This window comes from Homarus americanus, unplaced genomic scaffold, assembly GCF_018991925.1.
Source record: "Homarus americanus isolate GMGI-L3 unplaced genomic scaffold, GMGI_Hamer_2.0 scaffold11022, whole genome shotgun sequence".
Taxonomy (NCBI): Eukaryota; Metazoa; Arthropoda; class Malacostraca; order Decapoda; family Nephropidae; genus Homarus; species Homarus americanus.
Genome location: NW_024737068.1, coordinates 1,048,889 through 1,065,970, shown reverse-complemented (window position 1 = coordinate 1,065,970; position 17,082 = coordinate 1,048,889). Strand labels below are relative to the sequence as shown.

Sequence of the window (17,082 nt, the reverse complement as noted above, 5' to 3'; positions counted from 1 at the left end):
CTGACAAAATAACAGAATAATGTATTCAATAAAAGAGTAAATACAGTATTAAATAGAAAAGAAAGACAATCAGTTTAATATCAAAAGGTACCAGTATATTAAGAATGCAAGTATCCAATCATTTCAACACTGGTTTCAAAGGGTAACTGGGATTAAACCATTTGTTATTTATCCAGGAAAAGTCTCCTTGATACATATGTAGTAAAATTTATTGAAGTTTTTTCTAAATAAACCCTTCTGTTGCCTGAATAACCTTACATAGATATAAAGTAACAGTACAATCAGAAGATAATGGGTAAGGTTTGATCTAATGAGAGTACAGTTTACAATAAAGTCAAATAAATGTTGCAGAGCACACGGCTGATGACAACAGAACTCTTTATCCTTCAACCCTAAGTGACAAGTGACATCTCCAACAGGGCTGTAAGGGTTATGGTTGCAACTGAACCTTCAGTTGGTCACGGTAATTCCACCAAATATTGTTGAGGAACATGGGGTGTCATGTCACAAATTTCGGCTAATAATACCAGTCTCACTTCAGTTGCAATGTGACATTTAAATTTTTTTTTTCTAAGAATCTTTACAAAGAAACTTTAAACCACAGGAGTACATATTCAAATTACAGTATACCATGATACTGTATACTGTAGAGGTTTTAGTACTAACTAAAAAATCATAAGAACAAATATAAATACAGGAGGCACAAGTCTTGAGACACACCCTGATGTGCAAAATCTGTACGTACCATATATGAGGACGCGTATGATCTGCATCTCCTCCCTCCGGTCATACTCAAACATGCCCATGTAATCTCTCTCTTTCTTGCGGATGACTGGCATCACCTCCCCCTCGTGTGTGGCGTTAACATCCAGCAGGTCAGGAGGATCACCACCTAAGTGGGAAAAGAAATATGAAGTCAAGACTGAAAACTAGTTTGAGCAAAAAGTACACCTCTTGCTCAGTATGATATTTCAATAACATTTCAAGTACACCTGGGATTTTCAAAGCCAAGAAAATAGGTTTAATAGTTATAAATACTACTGTACAAGTTTGGGGTGTTCAAGTCTTCCTTCCCCACAAGGTCTGTGAAAAAGTAACTTCTGATTTCACTTTACTAAAAGAAAAAAAAAAGTATTGCTGGCCAGGAGAAAAAAAAAAAGAAGGAAATTTTCATCTACAAAGCTGATGTTACTTTTCTTAAAATTACCGGTAATGGAACCTGACCTTTAAAACAGACTCAAGGAAATGAGAAAATATAATAGTAAATGTACAAAAATCCACATGAAGTGCAAAATCTAAAATGGTAACTCAATATCAATATCGGTGTTTTGCTATTCTATAAAATGAAATGATCCAGTCAGAGTTTAAAAATTACTACAGTGCTTTTACATACTGTAGTAATATTAGCCTGGACTAACACTGAGGAAGCAAAAAAAGAAAATAATTTGACAACAGGACTGTATATGCATGCTGCTGACACATGACAACAGTTAACACCATGCAAAAAAACAGAACTGTACAGGGTGCCACTATGTCAGCACTACATGTACTGTACAGTATACTGTATATATAAAATACCTATTAGTATATACAAATGTCTTTGTTCTTGTTCCACAGTGCCTAAATATCCTAATACAGTATAGTACTGTACACTGTAATATAACTTATGTATATCTGTGTACTGTACCTGGCCTTACTGGTTTTACTATGATCATGCTGTAATTTTTCAAAACATTAAATTCAAACTGTCACAGGAAGAAACTTCAACACTGGACTATACTTAACAATTAAAAAATTGTTTGCAGCTTCATGACACATTTGTTCATGATAATGCTATGTCAGCCTTGTGTGCTGAATACTCAACAAAATTTATAATACAATATATACAGCACAACATGCCTCCATGATAAAAGCTGCAAAAACCATGCAAATCAGAGATTAATACTGTACTGTAGCTCCATGCAGAAAACTTACATCTGATTACAGTACTGTACTAGTGAAAGTGGGTCCCACAGGCCTGATGGCCTATTAGGGTAAGTGTGACTCAGCATTGCCCTCAACCACCTTGACTTACATTATTACTCTAAAATTATGGAATCATTCACGACTGAATAGATGGGGGGGGGTGTGTGCATACCAGCGACCCTCAGGACAGGGAACTGTGGAGCCACTTAGTCACTACACTCCACACCTTTTTTTTTCCTTATGGGTCGACCAAACTGATGGATATCTACCATTTTGTGTGTTGTACTGCACTGTACCATAGAACATAAACCTGTAACTTAAGCCGAGGAAATATGTAACTTAACTGTCAGACAACTGTTAAGTCTACTTTACAATTTCCAATTTTCTATTGTTGTTTATTTGTTGATTCACAACTGTAATTACCAAGTCAACAGATTAAAGGTCATTTTATCTAAGATAATAATACTGTGCAGCACTGCACTTATGTCAAGTGTACTAGTAATACAGTACTGTACAGTATATTGTTTGTCAGGAGTATTTACTAATGAGATCCCTTGAAGGTGTCAGGGGTGGTTGCATACCAGTGTACAATATACTGTACAGTATAGTATTTGAAAAATATTTAAAATTCTGATATGAAGTCAGGAAATTCAATATATGTACACAGTTGTTGAAACAAACGTTACATCATAAAACATATTCAGTACAGTATATATTTTGTTTTGGCAAGTTAATCCATTGATATACAGTACAAGTACCTGTACTGTACAGCATTACTCATAGTTCAATGTTATAGCATTAAAGCATAACATCTACCACAGTAAGTACTCCATATAACTTCTCTATAGTGGCAGTACTGTTTGCCTCGTTTTTTTCATATAATCTATGGCTGAAAGACTTTTCAGTATTAATATTCATATACTCCTGTGTGTGTTTGTGTGTATATATATATATATATATATATATATATATATATATATATATATATATATATATATATATATATATATATATATATATATATATATATATATATATATATATATATATACAGTTGAAGGAAGTTTGATTAAAGAAATGTATTCTTTAAACCTTAGTGGTAGTCAGTACAAAACTGATAATACGTTACACAAATTTATTTGTCAGTGCCCAAATTAAAAATGGTTTGAAAGCATGTAAGGTAGATGTATGATAGATGATTAGTGGGTCTCATATTTTTTACCTGGCGTGACATGACTAGTTATGTCGCCCGTTCTTATAATCTCTTCTTATGTTTTCTGTGTGGTTGGTGTGTTGATTAGTGGATGTCATGTTTTTTTACCTGACCTCATGTTTTGTAAGGTCACCCTATATACATAAGCTCTCTCTCTCTCTCTCAGTCTTTGTAATTCAGTTGCCTCTGAAGATGTCTTGAATAAAGACGAAAGCTAAGGTTCTCCATCGTTTCCCTTTTCCCTGTGTGATTTTATCAAGATTTTTCTTATCCACGTTTCAATTGTGGATCTAAATGAAATATATATATATATATATATATATATATATATATATATATATATATATATATATATATATATATATATATATATATATATATATATATATATATATATATATATATGTATATATATATATATATATATATATATATATATATATATATATGTATATATATATACACAGTTAACCCTCAATCTACGCGGTCCCGCATTCCGCGTTTCCACGTTAACGCGGTGCCTTGCCAGAACCTCACGTGCTCACATTACGCGGTACGTGAACCCCATTACGCGGAGAGTGTTCGGTGCGACGCTATTTTTAGATTCGCCCCACCCGCCCGCCTGCCTGCCTGCCTCTCCCTCCGCTTGGGCAAGCGGCGCAGTAAGGTTGCGCAGTGTGTGTCTTTGTTGCGTTATCACTGACGTCATATGACGTATCAGACCTGTGATTGGCCATGCATCCCTACCCCCCCTCTGCTGCTAGCTGTAATTGGCTTAAAGTATTATGACGTGTCCACCCGGGGGAGGGAGGGAGGGAGGAAAGACGACGCTTGACCTAGCCGCGGCAGTTTCATCCCTCAAGGCCACTCCGTGTAAACGCGCATCCATTGTTCCGTAAAATGGCTTCCGCCGGACCACCACCCCCAGAGAGAAACCTTTCCTTACCTGGACCCAGCGGCACTAAGCCAAAGAAGACACGACGTTCCTTAAGCTACGAGGTGAAGTATACCATCATCCAAGAGTTGGAGAAAGGAACAAGGCAGGTTGATTTGGCGCGCCAGCATGGTGTGAACGAATCTACGATCCGGACTATAAAGAAGGATTCAGCCAAGATAAAGGAGCACATGAAGATCACAAAGTCTACAGGTGCTTCTATGATCAAATATTTTCACAACCAGGTGCTTCTCAAGACAGAAAAATTACTTGTGAGGTACTTGGTGCGTCAGGCGCGACGGAACATGGCGGTCGACACGCGCTCTGTTAAGGACTACGCACGTGAACTGTACATGGCAGTGGCACGAAAGATGGGAACTTCAGAGCCCAAACCCTTTAATGCTTCCTCTGGGTGGTTACAGAGGTTTAAGATCCGGAACAAGATCACCAATATAAACATTGGTGGTGAAGAAGCGAGTGCTGATCGTGCTGCGGCTGGGAATTTCCTCCGTTTTTACGTGAGATTATGGAGGAAGGACAGTACAGTGACGACCAGGTGTTTAACATGGACGAATCTGGTCTTTTCTGGAAAAAGCTACCTTCCAAGTCCTTCGTTGTAAAGAATGCCAGCAGGATTCGGGGCCGGAAAATGCAGAAGGAACGCATCACCGTCCTGTTTACCACCAATGCCTCAGGTACCTGTAAGCTCAAGTTATCGGTGATCCACACAGCACGCAAGCCGCACGCCTACAAAACCATGGACATGACCAAGCTAAATGTCCACTGGCTGACCGCACGTAAGGCGTGGATGTTCTCTACACTGTCCCTCTCCTGGTTTGATGACTGTTTTGTTCCCGATGTAAAAAAATTCTGTGAGCGACAGAATGTGCCATTCAATATTTTGTTGCTGCTGGACAACGCACCAGGACACTCGCCCCTACTGTTAGATCGTCACCCCAACGTAAAAGTGGTCTTCCTTCCTCCCAACACTACGTCTTTAATCCAGCCCATGGACCAGGAGTTGATTTGCAATGTGAAAGCTGCATTCTCAACAAAAAAATTCCAGCTCCTGAACGACTACACCAACACCAGGGAAGAGTTGCGTAACCTGAGTGACACCACCACCGATAGCAAGAGCGAAGAAGATGAGGATCAACAGTTAGAACAGCAAAAAATACTCTTCAAACAATTCTGGAGAGTATTTAACATCAAGAAAGCTGTGGACTTCTTGGTGGAGTCATGGGATCAGCTGTCTATTGCTACAATTCGTCACGCATGGAGACATGTGTTGCATGGAATACCAGGTGAGAGGAGGAGTCAATCTGTGACTGGTGAGGTTCAGAATGTTGCAGTAGCAGTGGACCTTGCCAGAGAAGCTGCGCAGACTGTTACAGTTCCAGGCTTCTCCGAGACCACCAACGACGACATCCTGGAGGTGATCAGAGATCCTGAAGTGACTGCCGACGAGATGTTGGAAGAAGAACAAGTCAGTGAAGAGGAGGAAGAAGGTGCGTCATTCTCCGAAGAACACAATTTAAGTCATAGTGATATTAAGGGTGCCATGGAGTGTGCAGAGAAGATGAAGTCCTTCCTTTCCCGCGACAATGACGATGACCGCTATGAAGTCTTCCATACCCAGCTGGTGCAGGCTATGGAGCCGTACATCAAGGTGTATCACGACAACATCAACGCCAGCCGTCAGCAAAGCATAACAGATTTCTTCGCCCGCAACCCACCACAGCCAGCCCAAGCCAGTGATAGTGGCAGTGAAGATGACTTTGAGGGATTTGTCAGGGAAGCCCTGACAACTGTAAGTGACAGTGATGGTGATTCACCTAGTAATGGTGATTCACCTGAGGGCCAGTAATCTGCCCTCTGCCTCGGAACCAGCCTCCATCCCCGTATGCCGACCCATCTCTTCTACTACCGTAAGTGTTACACCTAATTTTTAGTTTTCTAACCTAACCTTTATTTTTCCTATGTTAACCTTTATCTTTCCTAACCTAACCTCTTCTATATTACTTGTTTTTTCATACCATCATAAAGTTAAGATAAAATTTTTACTACAACATAGTTGTGTGTCGTCAAAAAGTGGAGTTTGGGGATCGGCCCGGACTCCATTTCAATTAATCCCATATGTTATGTTATTCACTTTCACGTTCCGCCTCACTTTACGCGGGACCCTCCGGGTTACATTAACCGCGTAAAGTGAGGGTTAACTGTATATATATATATATATATATATATATATATATATATATATATATATATATATATATATATATATATATATATATATATATATATATATATATATATATATATATATATATATATATATATATATATATATATATATATATAAATAATACTACTTATTGAATCAACAGTATATTTAGCTATAGTCTGTGTGTGTGTGTGTGTGTGTGTGTGAGTAAAGTATGCATATATGTGTTTTGCACTTGCATGCATGCTCATGCATGTACACGTGGCACATCACCAACGTGCGCTTGCAGGCAGCTTACCATACGGGCTGCCTTGTGCTGAGGACCGCTTGCTCCCCGAGCCTGAAAGGTCAGTCAGTCAGACATACACAGAAAAGTGAGAGAGAGGACAATGACCAAAATGAACCAATGGAAAAGTCCACCAAGGAAACACTTAATAAAGACAATGTGCATCATTAATAAACAAGTGATGACTGTGTGTAAAACTCATAAGTATTAATTATAAATATACACCTGTACTGTATTAGTAATATTAATACTGCATCTAAATAACACAAATTCTACAATGGCTTAAAAATACAAGAACACAAGACTGCAACATCCACAAAAATAATAAATACCAAACGACTGAGTGAACTTGATAACAAAACCTTTTCTCTGCTCTCAAAATATATCTGTGATAACCTGACAAATAGATCAGTACTGTATATCATTAAAAAACACTCATTACCTGGAGTAGAATAATCTAAAGAATGAGTCTTAAGGTTCATGAGTAAAGACGACAAAATGAAGATGCATACAACGCAATATATGATAAAGTTTACAAAACTATGGCACCATAAACCAAAAAAATGCCGTCACCGATATTTTGAACTCACTACGAAAATTTTGAAACAATAAATAGCTTTTCTTCAAGTTATTTTGATTCATAAAATTTAATGAGATCAAAGTTTAAAAAGAAATTGTTGGGCAAATTTGGAAATGATAAAATTTTAAACAAGTCATTCACACGTAAATGACACACATATACAGTGGAAGTGTCCTGACAATAACAAAAACTAGCACAACAACATTACTAACATGTTTTCAACTAGTCACTATGGCGAGTCAGTAAATAAACCTCAACAAAAGCTAACTAACGGTGGCATACAATATTATCACACGAAGGGATAAATTTCCATGATTAAAACACACAAAGAAGACATCCAAAGTAAACTTTATAAAAGATACACTATTAAAATTTCCAGGAGATAAAAATACAACCAACAGCTGTACAAAACATTTACACTGATAATAACTGGTAGTGGATATGTAGCGTACTGTATGTGGCCAGTTGTCAACTCTCTTTGTATGGGCACACAAACGTACGTACATGTAGATATCTCACACTCAGGAATGAGGTAGGATAGAAACTCACAATGCGCTTTCTGTATATATATATTGTTGTACAGCGCAGTGCTTAGGAGTGACTAGGTGAGGAGAAACTTGCTCAGAGGTCCCGTAGGGTGAGGAGGTTTCTGAGGAAGCTGAGTGGTGAGGAGCTGTGAGAGATGTTGCTGGTCCAGTAGCCGAGTGTAGAATGGTCTCCCCGGCCAGGCATGGCCGTATATATACAATTTACGAGGATCAGGATTTAGGGTGAGCGTAGCGAGAGGACCAATCACAGCGGCTTAAGCGTAAGGTGTGAAACGCTCTGATCCTGAACCAGAGGATGAAGGTAAAGACTAGGTCGGCGATCGTACCCCTACGTCCTCTGCATAGACCTAGTCTCTCGGCGTAGCTGGCTGTACGCTGATTGGCTGGTAGGCGCGCGGCCGGAGCTCAGTTGGGAGTTGTAGGGGAGAGGAGCCACTACAGATACTCTCCCCTACAACTGCTGATTGGTCACCATTGCTGCCCACAGCACCCTCTTTTCTCCCTCAGGTACTTACTGCTCCTGATGAGGATCCTGCATCCGGCCCTATGGACCCAGACACCCTACCCGGAACCCCTGAGGACTTTGCACCTGCCGCGAGAGAAGCAACACATTCCTCGCCTGTTCAACCTTCTCTTATACAACCCTCCTTCTCCCTCTGCTTCTCCCACAGGTTTCGTGTCACTAGATGGAGTCGTCATCCATAGCAGCCGAGTGGTTCACACCCCCGCCCGTTACGTCTCACATGTGGGATACAACCCTGCCAACAACAAGTTTCCTGCAGCGCTCAGAGGGGAAGGGGAATATTGTTGTGGATACTCTCCCCTACAACTGCTGATTGGTCACTTGCCATCCGCTTCCCAGCCAACCAGCAGCGAGTTCCACAGACTGGGCCTCGCTTTCGGACTGCTTTGTGATTGGCCAGTTACCGCCTTCACCTCAGCCAATCAGCAGCGCCACTCACTTCACATCTCTCCACCAGATCTGGCAGAATCGTATAAATACCCCAAGCCTCGCTGTGATTGTCATTCTACTCAACATTCTCAAACGGACAAGACCTACTCTCAACAAGCTCCTCACCACACAGCAACTCCCTAGCACTGCATTGTGTGTATATATATATATATATATATATATATATATATATATATATATATATATATATATATATATATATATATATATATATATATATATATATATATATATATATATATATATATATATATATATAGAAAACGCCATTGTAAGTTTCCTTTCTCACCTCCATCCTTAGTGCGAGATCTCCTACACGTACATATGTATGCGAGTCTAACAAAGAGAAAATAGACAGAAATTTGACAACTGGCCATATACACTATGCTACAAACTAACAAAAATCATTTCTAGAGAGCTTTCCCTCCCAAAACTCCGTTACCTTATATTAAACAGATGTTCTGAACTATATAAAGCAAAGAATAATTTCAGATGAACAAAATTAGTACATAAAGCATATTTCCGATCTGAAACCAACAATTGGACAGATGTTATCCATAAACCACGAAAGAGTAGCCCTAAAAATTTGTCTTGTGTAACTTTTGCACTGTACTGTTCACTATTTATTTATAACTGTTCAATATACAGCATATCCTTAAATTCCTTGTCCGTTTCTGATGTATGTATGTATGAGAGAGAGAGAGAGAGAGAGAGAGAGAGAGAGAGAGAGAGAGAGAGGTCACTACACTACTTCCAGTTTTCTCCCCTACTATTACTTTCTTTCCACCTTCACCCCAGGACCATCACTGGGGGGGAACTGTGGTACTCTTCCTCCTCTCCTCGCCTCCTCACCAGTCTCCCTCCTACTCTCTTTATCACTCAATATTTTCTGTACTAATATAGCTGTGTGTGTGTGTGTGTGTGTGTGTGTGTGTGTGTGTGTGTGTGTGTGTGTGTGTGTGTGTGTGTGTGTGTGTGTGTGTGTGTGTGTGTGTGTGTATGTATGTATGTATGTATGTATGTATGTATGAGGGGCAACAGTGTGTGTGTATGTATGTAGGTATGTATGAGTGAGGGGCAATAGTATGTATGAGAGGCAGCTTGACCTGGGGCCCCGCTAGTCGGCTGACCCACTGCATGACCTCACTTCCGGCCTCCACGGTAGTTACATCATCACTACCACCACACTTACTGTCCTGGTGTGTGTGTGTGTGTGTGTGTGTGTGTGTGTGTGTGATACAGCTAATTCAGTAAGCTTATATTAATAGTCTATACGAATTCTCACACTCTCTCTCTCTCTCTCACTCTCTCTACAAAGTGGTCTGAGGCAGGAACTCGTCTGGTGCACGGACATATTCCAGGAAAATCTGATTTCACTTAATCTCCGATAGAGGCGAGGAGTAAAAAGAAATGAGGTTAGAGGGGGTGAGGGGGGTGTGGGAGGGGGTGAGGGGGGGTGGGGGAGGGGGGCAGAGGGGGAGGGGAGGAGAGGGGGGGAGGGGAGGGGAGGGGTGAGGGGAGGGGAGAGGTGAGGGGAGGGAGAGGGGTGGGAGGGGAGGGAGAGGGGGGGTGGAGGAGAGGGGGAGGGGAGGGAGAGGGGAGGAGGGGAGAGGGTGGGGAGGGGAGAGAGGGGGGTGAGGGGGAGAGGGGAGGTGAGGGGAGAGAGAGGAGGTGAGGGAGAGAGAGGGGAGGTGAGGGGAGGTGGGGGGAGGTGAGGGGAGAGAGAGGGGGGTGAGGTGAGGGGTGAGGGGAGGGGAGAGAGAGAGGGTGAGGCTAGGGAAGAGAGAGAGGTTAAAATAGAAGATTAATGGAGGGGCAGAGGAGAAGAAGGGGAAGAGGTGGGGAAAAGAAGGCAGTAAGGTGTTGGAGGGTTTAGTTGAGTGTGTCCCGGATGATACAGACATAAATACATATAAATATACATATATAATCGTATCTTTCAAAAGGACTAAGTGTAATATAACCCTGGAAATGTGTAGCAAGAATATAATGGCAGCGAAGACCTTCTGGGGTGGAAAAAACAATCGAGCATCAGAGTATAAGACACACCTGCTGATGGGAAGAACTATTTACCTACGAGACCTGGGAGTATGGCGCCTGTCCTGAGTGGATAAACAAGCCCTGTCTTCCTCCTGCGCCAGTTGTTTTGTTCTCGCGTGTTATTGTTGCTGGTGTTCTGATTCTTTCTATTATTGTTGACTTGGTTCATCCTGGCCTCGTCGCAGGCGTTGCACGTATGGATGCTGGAGGTGCTCGCCCTCCTGGTCGACGAGGCCAGGGTCCGCACCAGGTCCATGAAGACATTGTCACTGCGCACCTCCACAAGGCTGCTTCGTCTGGTGCGTCCATGTGTTGGTGGCCTGCTGTGGTAGCCTCCGCGAGGGTGGCAGGAGTACGAAGCCGTGTGGTGGAAAGGGTGAGGAGCGGCGGGTGCCTTGTATATACCCGCGCTCACCTCCCAACACCCTGGCATTGGTTTGAAAGTGTGTAACGACGGGTTCCGGGACAGGAGAGTTGTGCTGATGGATGTGGAGGACGAAGGCAGTGAAAGTGTGGAGGAGGAGCTGGTAGAGAGGGGGGAAACAGAGGTGTGAGGGACAAGGGACGGCGACTGGCCTGGGAAAACGAAAGACCCTTCAGAAGATGGTGTAGGAGAGAAAGGCAGGAAGAGGGGACTAGATGCAGCAGGGGAAGACAGTGGGAGATTACTTGCAGGAGTGTAAAAGACGAGAGGGCTAGAGGGAGAAGAGGAGAGTGAAGGCTGGGGAAGAGGGTGGCTGCTGATGGCGAAGACAGAGGAAGAAGCCGGAGGTAGGACGCTGGGGGAGGATGGTGTAATGGTGGTGATTCTCTCACTGTCCTCTGTATTGGTGCTGTTACTGTTGTCACTTCCACCGCCGCTCTTCACTCTACTCTTAATATTCCGTAACCTTAAAACACAACATATACTACAATACACACAACAACAATACACCAGGGTCGGTTATATCACAAATACTGTCAATTGAACGACAGGTGAATGGTACCGAGGCGATGTTGCTGTTGTTCATCCCGTACCAAACACAAACACTCACATAAGTTACGATAAAAAAGTGAATTCTCAAGGGTGCATCAATTCTCTCCCTACCTCACCTACCCCTCCCTAAGCTCCTATAAGGCACGAAGATCACATCAAAATGGCGGACAAATTTGAAAAAGACTCGAATGTAACTTGATGTGTTCTCATACTCTGGTCCAGAATGTGAACCATAAAGGCACATTATCCAACTATTATCATCATACATACATACATACATTAACACATACACATATACACTGATACATGTAACTATACTCATACCAGCTTACAATCTATACACTTTGGTCAAACCTAGCGTGTCATCTACAAGCATCTGGAAGTAAATAACCTTAGGAAGATGATAAGAATGTGAAGAAGATGATGATGATGATGAAGACGATGACAATGATGATGATGACGATGATGATGAAGACGACGACAATGATGATGATGATGATGATGACAATGACGATGATGATGAAGACGACGACAATAATGATGATGATGATTATGAAGACGACGACAATGATGATGATGAAGACGACGACAATGATGATGATGATGATGAAGACGATGATGAAGACGACGACAATGATGATGAAGACGACGACAATGATGATGAAGACGACGACAATAATGATGATGATGATTATGAAGACGACAACAATGATGATGATGATTATGAAGACGACGACAATAATGATGATGATGATGAAGACGACGACAATGATGATGATGATGACAATGATGATGATGATGAAGACGACAACAATGATGATGATGACGATGAAGACGCCGACAATGATGATGATGATGATGATGACAATGACGATGAAGACGACAACATGATAATGATGATGTGAAGACGATGATGATGAAGACGACGACAATGATGATGATGATGATGATGACAATGACGATGAAGATCAACAATGATGATGATGATAATGATGATGAGGACGATGAAGATGAAGACGACGACAATAATGATGACAATGACGATGATGATGAAGACGACGACAAGAATGATGATGATGATGATGATGACGATGAAGACGATGACGACAATAATGATGATGATTATGAAGACGACGACAATGATGATGATGAAGACGACGACAATGATGATGATGAAGATGACGACAACGATGATGATGATGTGAATATCACACGATGATGAAGACGACGACAATAATGATGATGATGATGAAGACGACGACAATGATGATGATGAAGACGACGACAATGATGATGATGAAGACGACGACAATGATGATGATGATGAAGACGACGACGATGCGATGATGACAATGACGATGAAGATGATGAAGACGACGACAAATGATGATGATGATGAAGACGACAATGATGATGATGACAATGACGATGATGAAGAAGACGACGACAATGATGATGATGATGATGATGATGAAGACGATGATGATGACAATGACGATGAATGACGACAATGATGATGATGAATGAAGACGACGACAATGATGATGATGACAATGACGATGATGATGAAGACGAAGATCACGATGATGATGAAGACGACGACAATAATGATGATGATGAAGACAACGACAATGATGATGATGACAATGACGATGATGATGAAGACGAAGATCACGATGATGATGAAGACGACAATGATGATGATGATGACAATGATGATGAAGACAGAAGATCACGATGATGATGATGATGAAGATGACGACGACAATGATGATGATGAAGACGACGACAATGATGATGATGATGATGAAGACGACGACAATAATGATGATGATGATGAAGACGACGACAATGATGATGATGATGACAATGACGATGAAGATGAAGACGACGACAATAATGATGATGATGAAGACGACGACAATGATGATGAAGACGACGACAATGATGATGAAGACGACGACAATGACGATGATGAAGACGACGACAATAATGATGATGATGATGATGACGACGACAATGATGATGACAATGACGATGAAGATGAAGACGACGACAATAATGATGATGATGATTATGAAGACGACGACAATGATGATGAAGACGACGACAATGATGATGATGATGATGAAGACGACGACAATAATGATGATGAAGACGACGACAATGATGATGATGATGACAATGACGATGAAGATGAAGACGACGACAATAATGATGATGATGATGATGAAGACGACGACAATGATGATGAAGACGACGACAATGATGATGATGATGATGAAGACGACGACAATGATGATGATGATGATGATGATGATGAAGACGACGACAATGATATGATGACAATGACGATGAAGATGAAGACGACGACAATAATGATGATGATTATGATGAAGACAATGACGATGATGATGAAGACGACGACAATGATGATGATGAAGACGACGACAATAATGATGATGAAGACGACGACAATGATGATGATGATGATGATGAAGACAATGACGATGATTATGAAGACGACGACAATGATGATGAAGACGACGAATAATGATGATGACGACGACAATGATGATGATTATGACAATGATGATGAAGACGACGACAATGATGATGATGAAGACGACGACAAAGATGATGATGATGATGATTATGAAGACGACAATGATGATGATGAAGACGACGACAAAGATGATGATGATGATGATTATGAAGACGACGACAATGATGATGAAGATGATGATGAAGACGACGACGACAATGATGATGCTGAAATCAGAAGATGAGGACGAAGGACCCCAAGCTGGCCAGTGGTGAGTGTGTGGCTGTAACTCAAGACAATGGCACACACACACACACACACACACTCAACATGCCTGACGGTACTAAGAAGAGTGTTGGTGTTGTTATGGTGTGTAGATAAAGGTGCCCAGCTGTTGTTGTTTACATTCTTGCCGACAGGTGTGTAGTGCGTCTCAGGTGTGTAGTGTGTCTGAGGTGTGTAGTGTGTCTGAGGTGTGTAGTGTGTCTGAGGTGTGTAGTGTGTCTGAGGTGTGTAGTGTGTCTGAGGTGTGTAGTGTGTCTGAGGTGTGTAGTGTGTCTGAGGTGTGTGTGTGGGTCTGGAGGTGGTGTGGGGTCTGGAGGTGTGTAGTGTGTCTGAGGTGTGTAGTGTGTCTGAGGTGTAGTGTGTCTGAGGTGTGTCGTGTGTCTGAGGTGTGTCGTGTGTCTGGAGGTGTGTCGTGTCTGAGGTGTGTAGTGTGTCTTGAGGTGTGTAGTGTGTCTGAGGTGTGTAGTGTGTCTGAGGTGTGTAGTGTGTCTGAGGTGTGTGTGTGTCTGAGGTGTGTAGTGTGTCTCAGGTGTGTAGTGTGTCTGAGGTGTGTGGTGTGTCTGAGGTGTGTCGTGTGTCTGGAGGTGTTGTGTGTTCAGGTGTGTAGTGTGTCTGAGGTGTGTAGTGTGTCTGAGGTGTGTAGTGTGTCTGAGGTGTGGTGTATCTCAGGTGTGTGGTGTGCCTCAGGTGTGTGGTGGCCTCAGGGTGTGGTGGCCTCAGGTGTGTGTGTGCCCAGGTGTGTGGTGTGCCTCAGGTGTGGTGTGCCTCAGTGTGTGGTGCCCAGGTGTGTGGTGTGCCCAGGTGTGGGGTGTGCCTCAGGTGTGTGGTGTGCCCCAGGTGTGTGTGTGCCCAGGTGTGTCGTGTGTCTCAGGTGTGTCGTGTGTCTCAGGTGTGTGTGTCTCAGGTGTGTCGTGTGTCCCAGGTGTGTCGTGTGTCTCAGGTGTGTCGTGTCTCAGGTGTGTCGTGTGTCTAGGTGTGTCGTGTGTCCAGGTGTCTAGGTGTAAATGTGTCTGAGGTGTGTAGTGTGTCTGAGGTGTGTAGTGTGTCTGAGGTGTAGTGCTGAGGGTGTGTAGTGTGTCTGAGGGTGTGTAGTGTGTCTGAGGTGTGTAGTGTGTCTGAGGTGTAGTGTGTCTGAGGTGTGTAGTGTGTCTGAGGTGTGTAGTGTGTCTGAGGTGTGTAGTGTGTCTGAGGTGTAGTGTGTCTGAGGTGTGTAGTGTGTCTGAAGTGTGTAGTGTGTCTGGGGTGTGTAGTGTGTCTGAGGGTGTGTAGTGTGTCTGAGGTGTGTAGTGTGTCTGAGGGTGTGTAGTGTGTCTGAGGTGTGTGTGTGTCTCAGGGTGTGTGTGTGTCTGACGTGTATAGTGTGTCTGAGGTGTGTAGTGTGTCTGAGGTGTGTAGTGTGTCTCAGGTGTAGTGTCTAAGGTGTGTAGTGTGTCTGAGGTGTGTGTGTGGTCTGGAGGTGTGAGGTGTGTCTGAGGTGTGTAGTGTGTCTGAGGTGTAGTGTGTCGATGTGTGGTGTGTCTCAGGTGTGTAGTGTTGACGTATAGTGTGTCTGAGGTGTGTAGTGTGTCCGAGTGTGTAGTGTGTCTGGAGGTGTGTAGTGTCCGAGGTGTGTAGTGTGTCTGAGGTGTAGTGTGTCTAAGGTGTGTAGTGTGTCTGAGGTGTGTAGTGTGTCTGGAGGTGTGTAGTGTGTCTGAGGTGTGTAGTGTGTCTGAGGTGTGTGTGTGTCTAAGGTGTGTAGTGTGTCTGAGGTGCAGTGTGTCTGAGGTGTGTAGTGTGTCTGAGGTGTGTAGTGTGTCTGAGGTGTGTAGTGTGTCTCAGGTGTGTAGTGTGTGTCTACAGGTGTGTGTCTGAGGTGTGTAGTGTCTGAGGTGTGTAGTGTGTCTGAGGTGTGTGGTGTGTCTGAGGGGTGTGTAGTGTGTCTGAGGTGTGTAGTGTGTCTGAGGTGTGTAGTGTGTCTGGGGTGTGTAGTGTGTCTCAGGTGTGTAGTGTGTCTCAGGTGTGTAGTGTGTCTGGGGTGTGTGGTGTCTCAGGGGTGTGTGGTGTGTCTGGGGTGTGTGAGTGTGTCACAGGGGTGTGTGGTGTGTGCTGGGGTGTGTGGTGTGTCTGAGGGTGTGTAGGTGTGTCTGGGTGTGTAGTGTGTCTGAGGTGTGTGGTGTGTCTGAGGTGTGTGGTGTGTCTGGGGTGTGTGGTGTGTCTGGGGTGTGGTGTGTCTGAGGTGTGTGGTGTGTCTGGGGTGTGTGGTGTGTCTGGGGTGTGTGTGTCTGAGGTGTGTGTGTGTCTGAGGTGTGTGGTGTGTCTGGGGTGTGTAGTGTGTCTGACGTTATGGTGTGTCTGGGGTGTGTAGTGTGTCTGGGGTGTGTAGTGTGTCTGAGGTGTGTAGTGTGTCTGGGGTGTGTGGTGTGTCTGGGGTGTGTGGTGTATCTCAGGTGTGTGGTGTGCCTCAGGTGTGTGGTGTGTCTGAGGGTGTGTAGTGTGTCTGAGGTGTGTGGTGTGTCTGGGGTGTGTGGTGT

General features: G+C 43.0%; 1 protein-coding gene across 9 annotated transcripts in view; it reads right to left on the bottom strand.

Moving 5' to 3' along the window:
- Positions 1-17,082, bottom strand: part of LOC121872883 (unconventional myosin-Va-like) — a 155,422-nt gene that overhangs the window by 6,593 nt on the left and 131,747 nt on the right. For 6 of the 9 annotated variants that reach the window (XM_042375962.1, XM_042375965.1, XM_042375963.1 and 3 more), the window contains 2 exons: positions 6,638-6,679; positions 746-892 (listed from right to left, as the gene is read on the bottom strand). In XM_042375962.1, coding sequence (XP_042231896.1) covers positions 746-892; positions 6,638-6,679 — 189 coding nt within the window. The remainder of the gene's footprint in view (positions 1-745; positions 893-6,637; positions 6,680-17,082) is intronic. The other 3 variants (XM_042375967.1, XM_042375969.1, XM_042375971.1) reach the window with 1 other exon arrangement.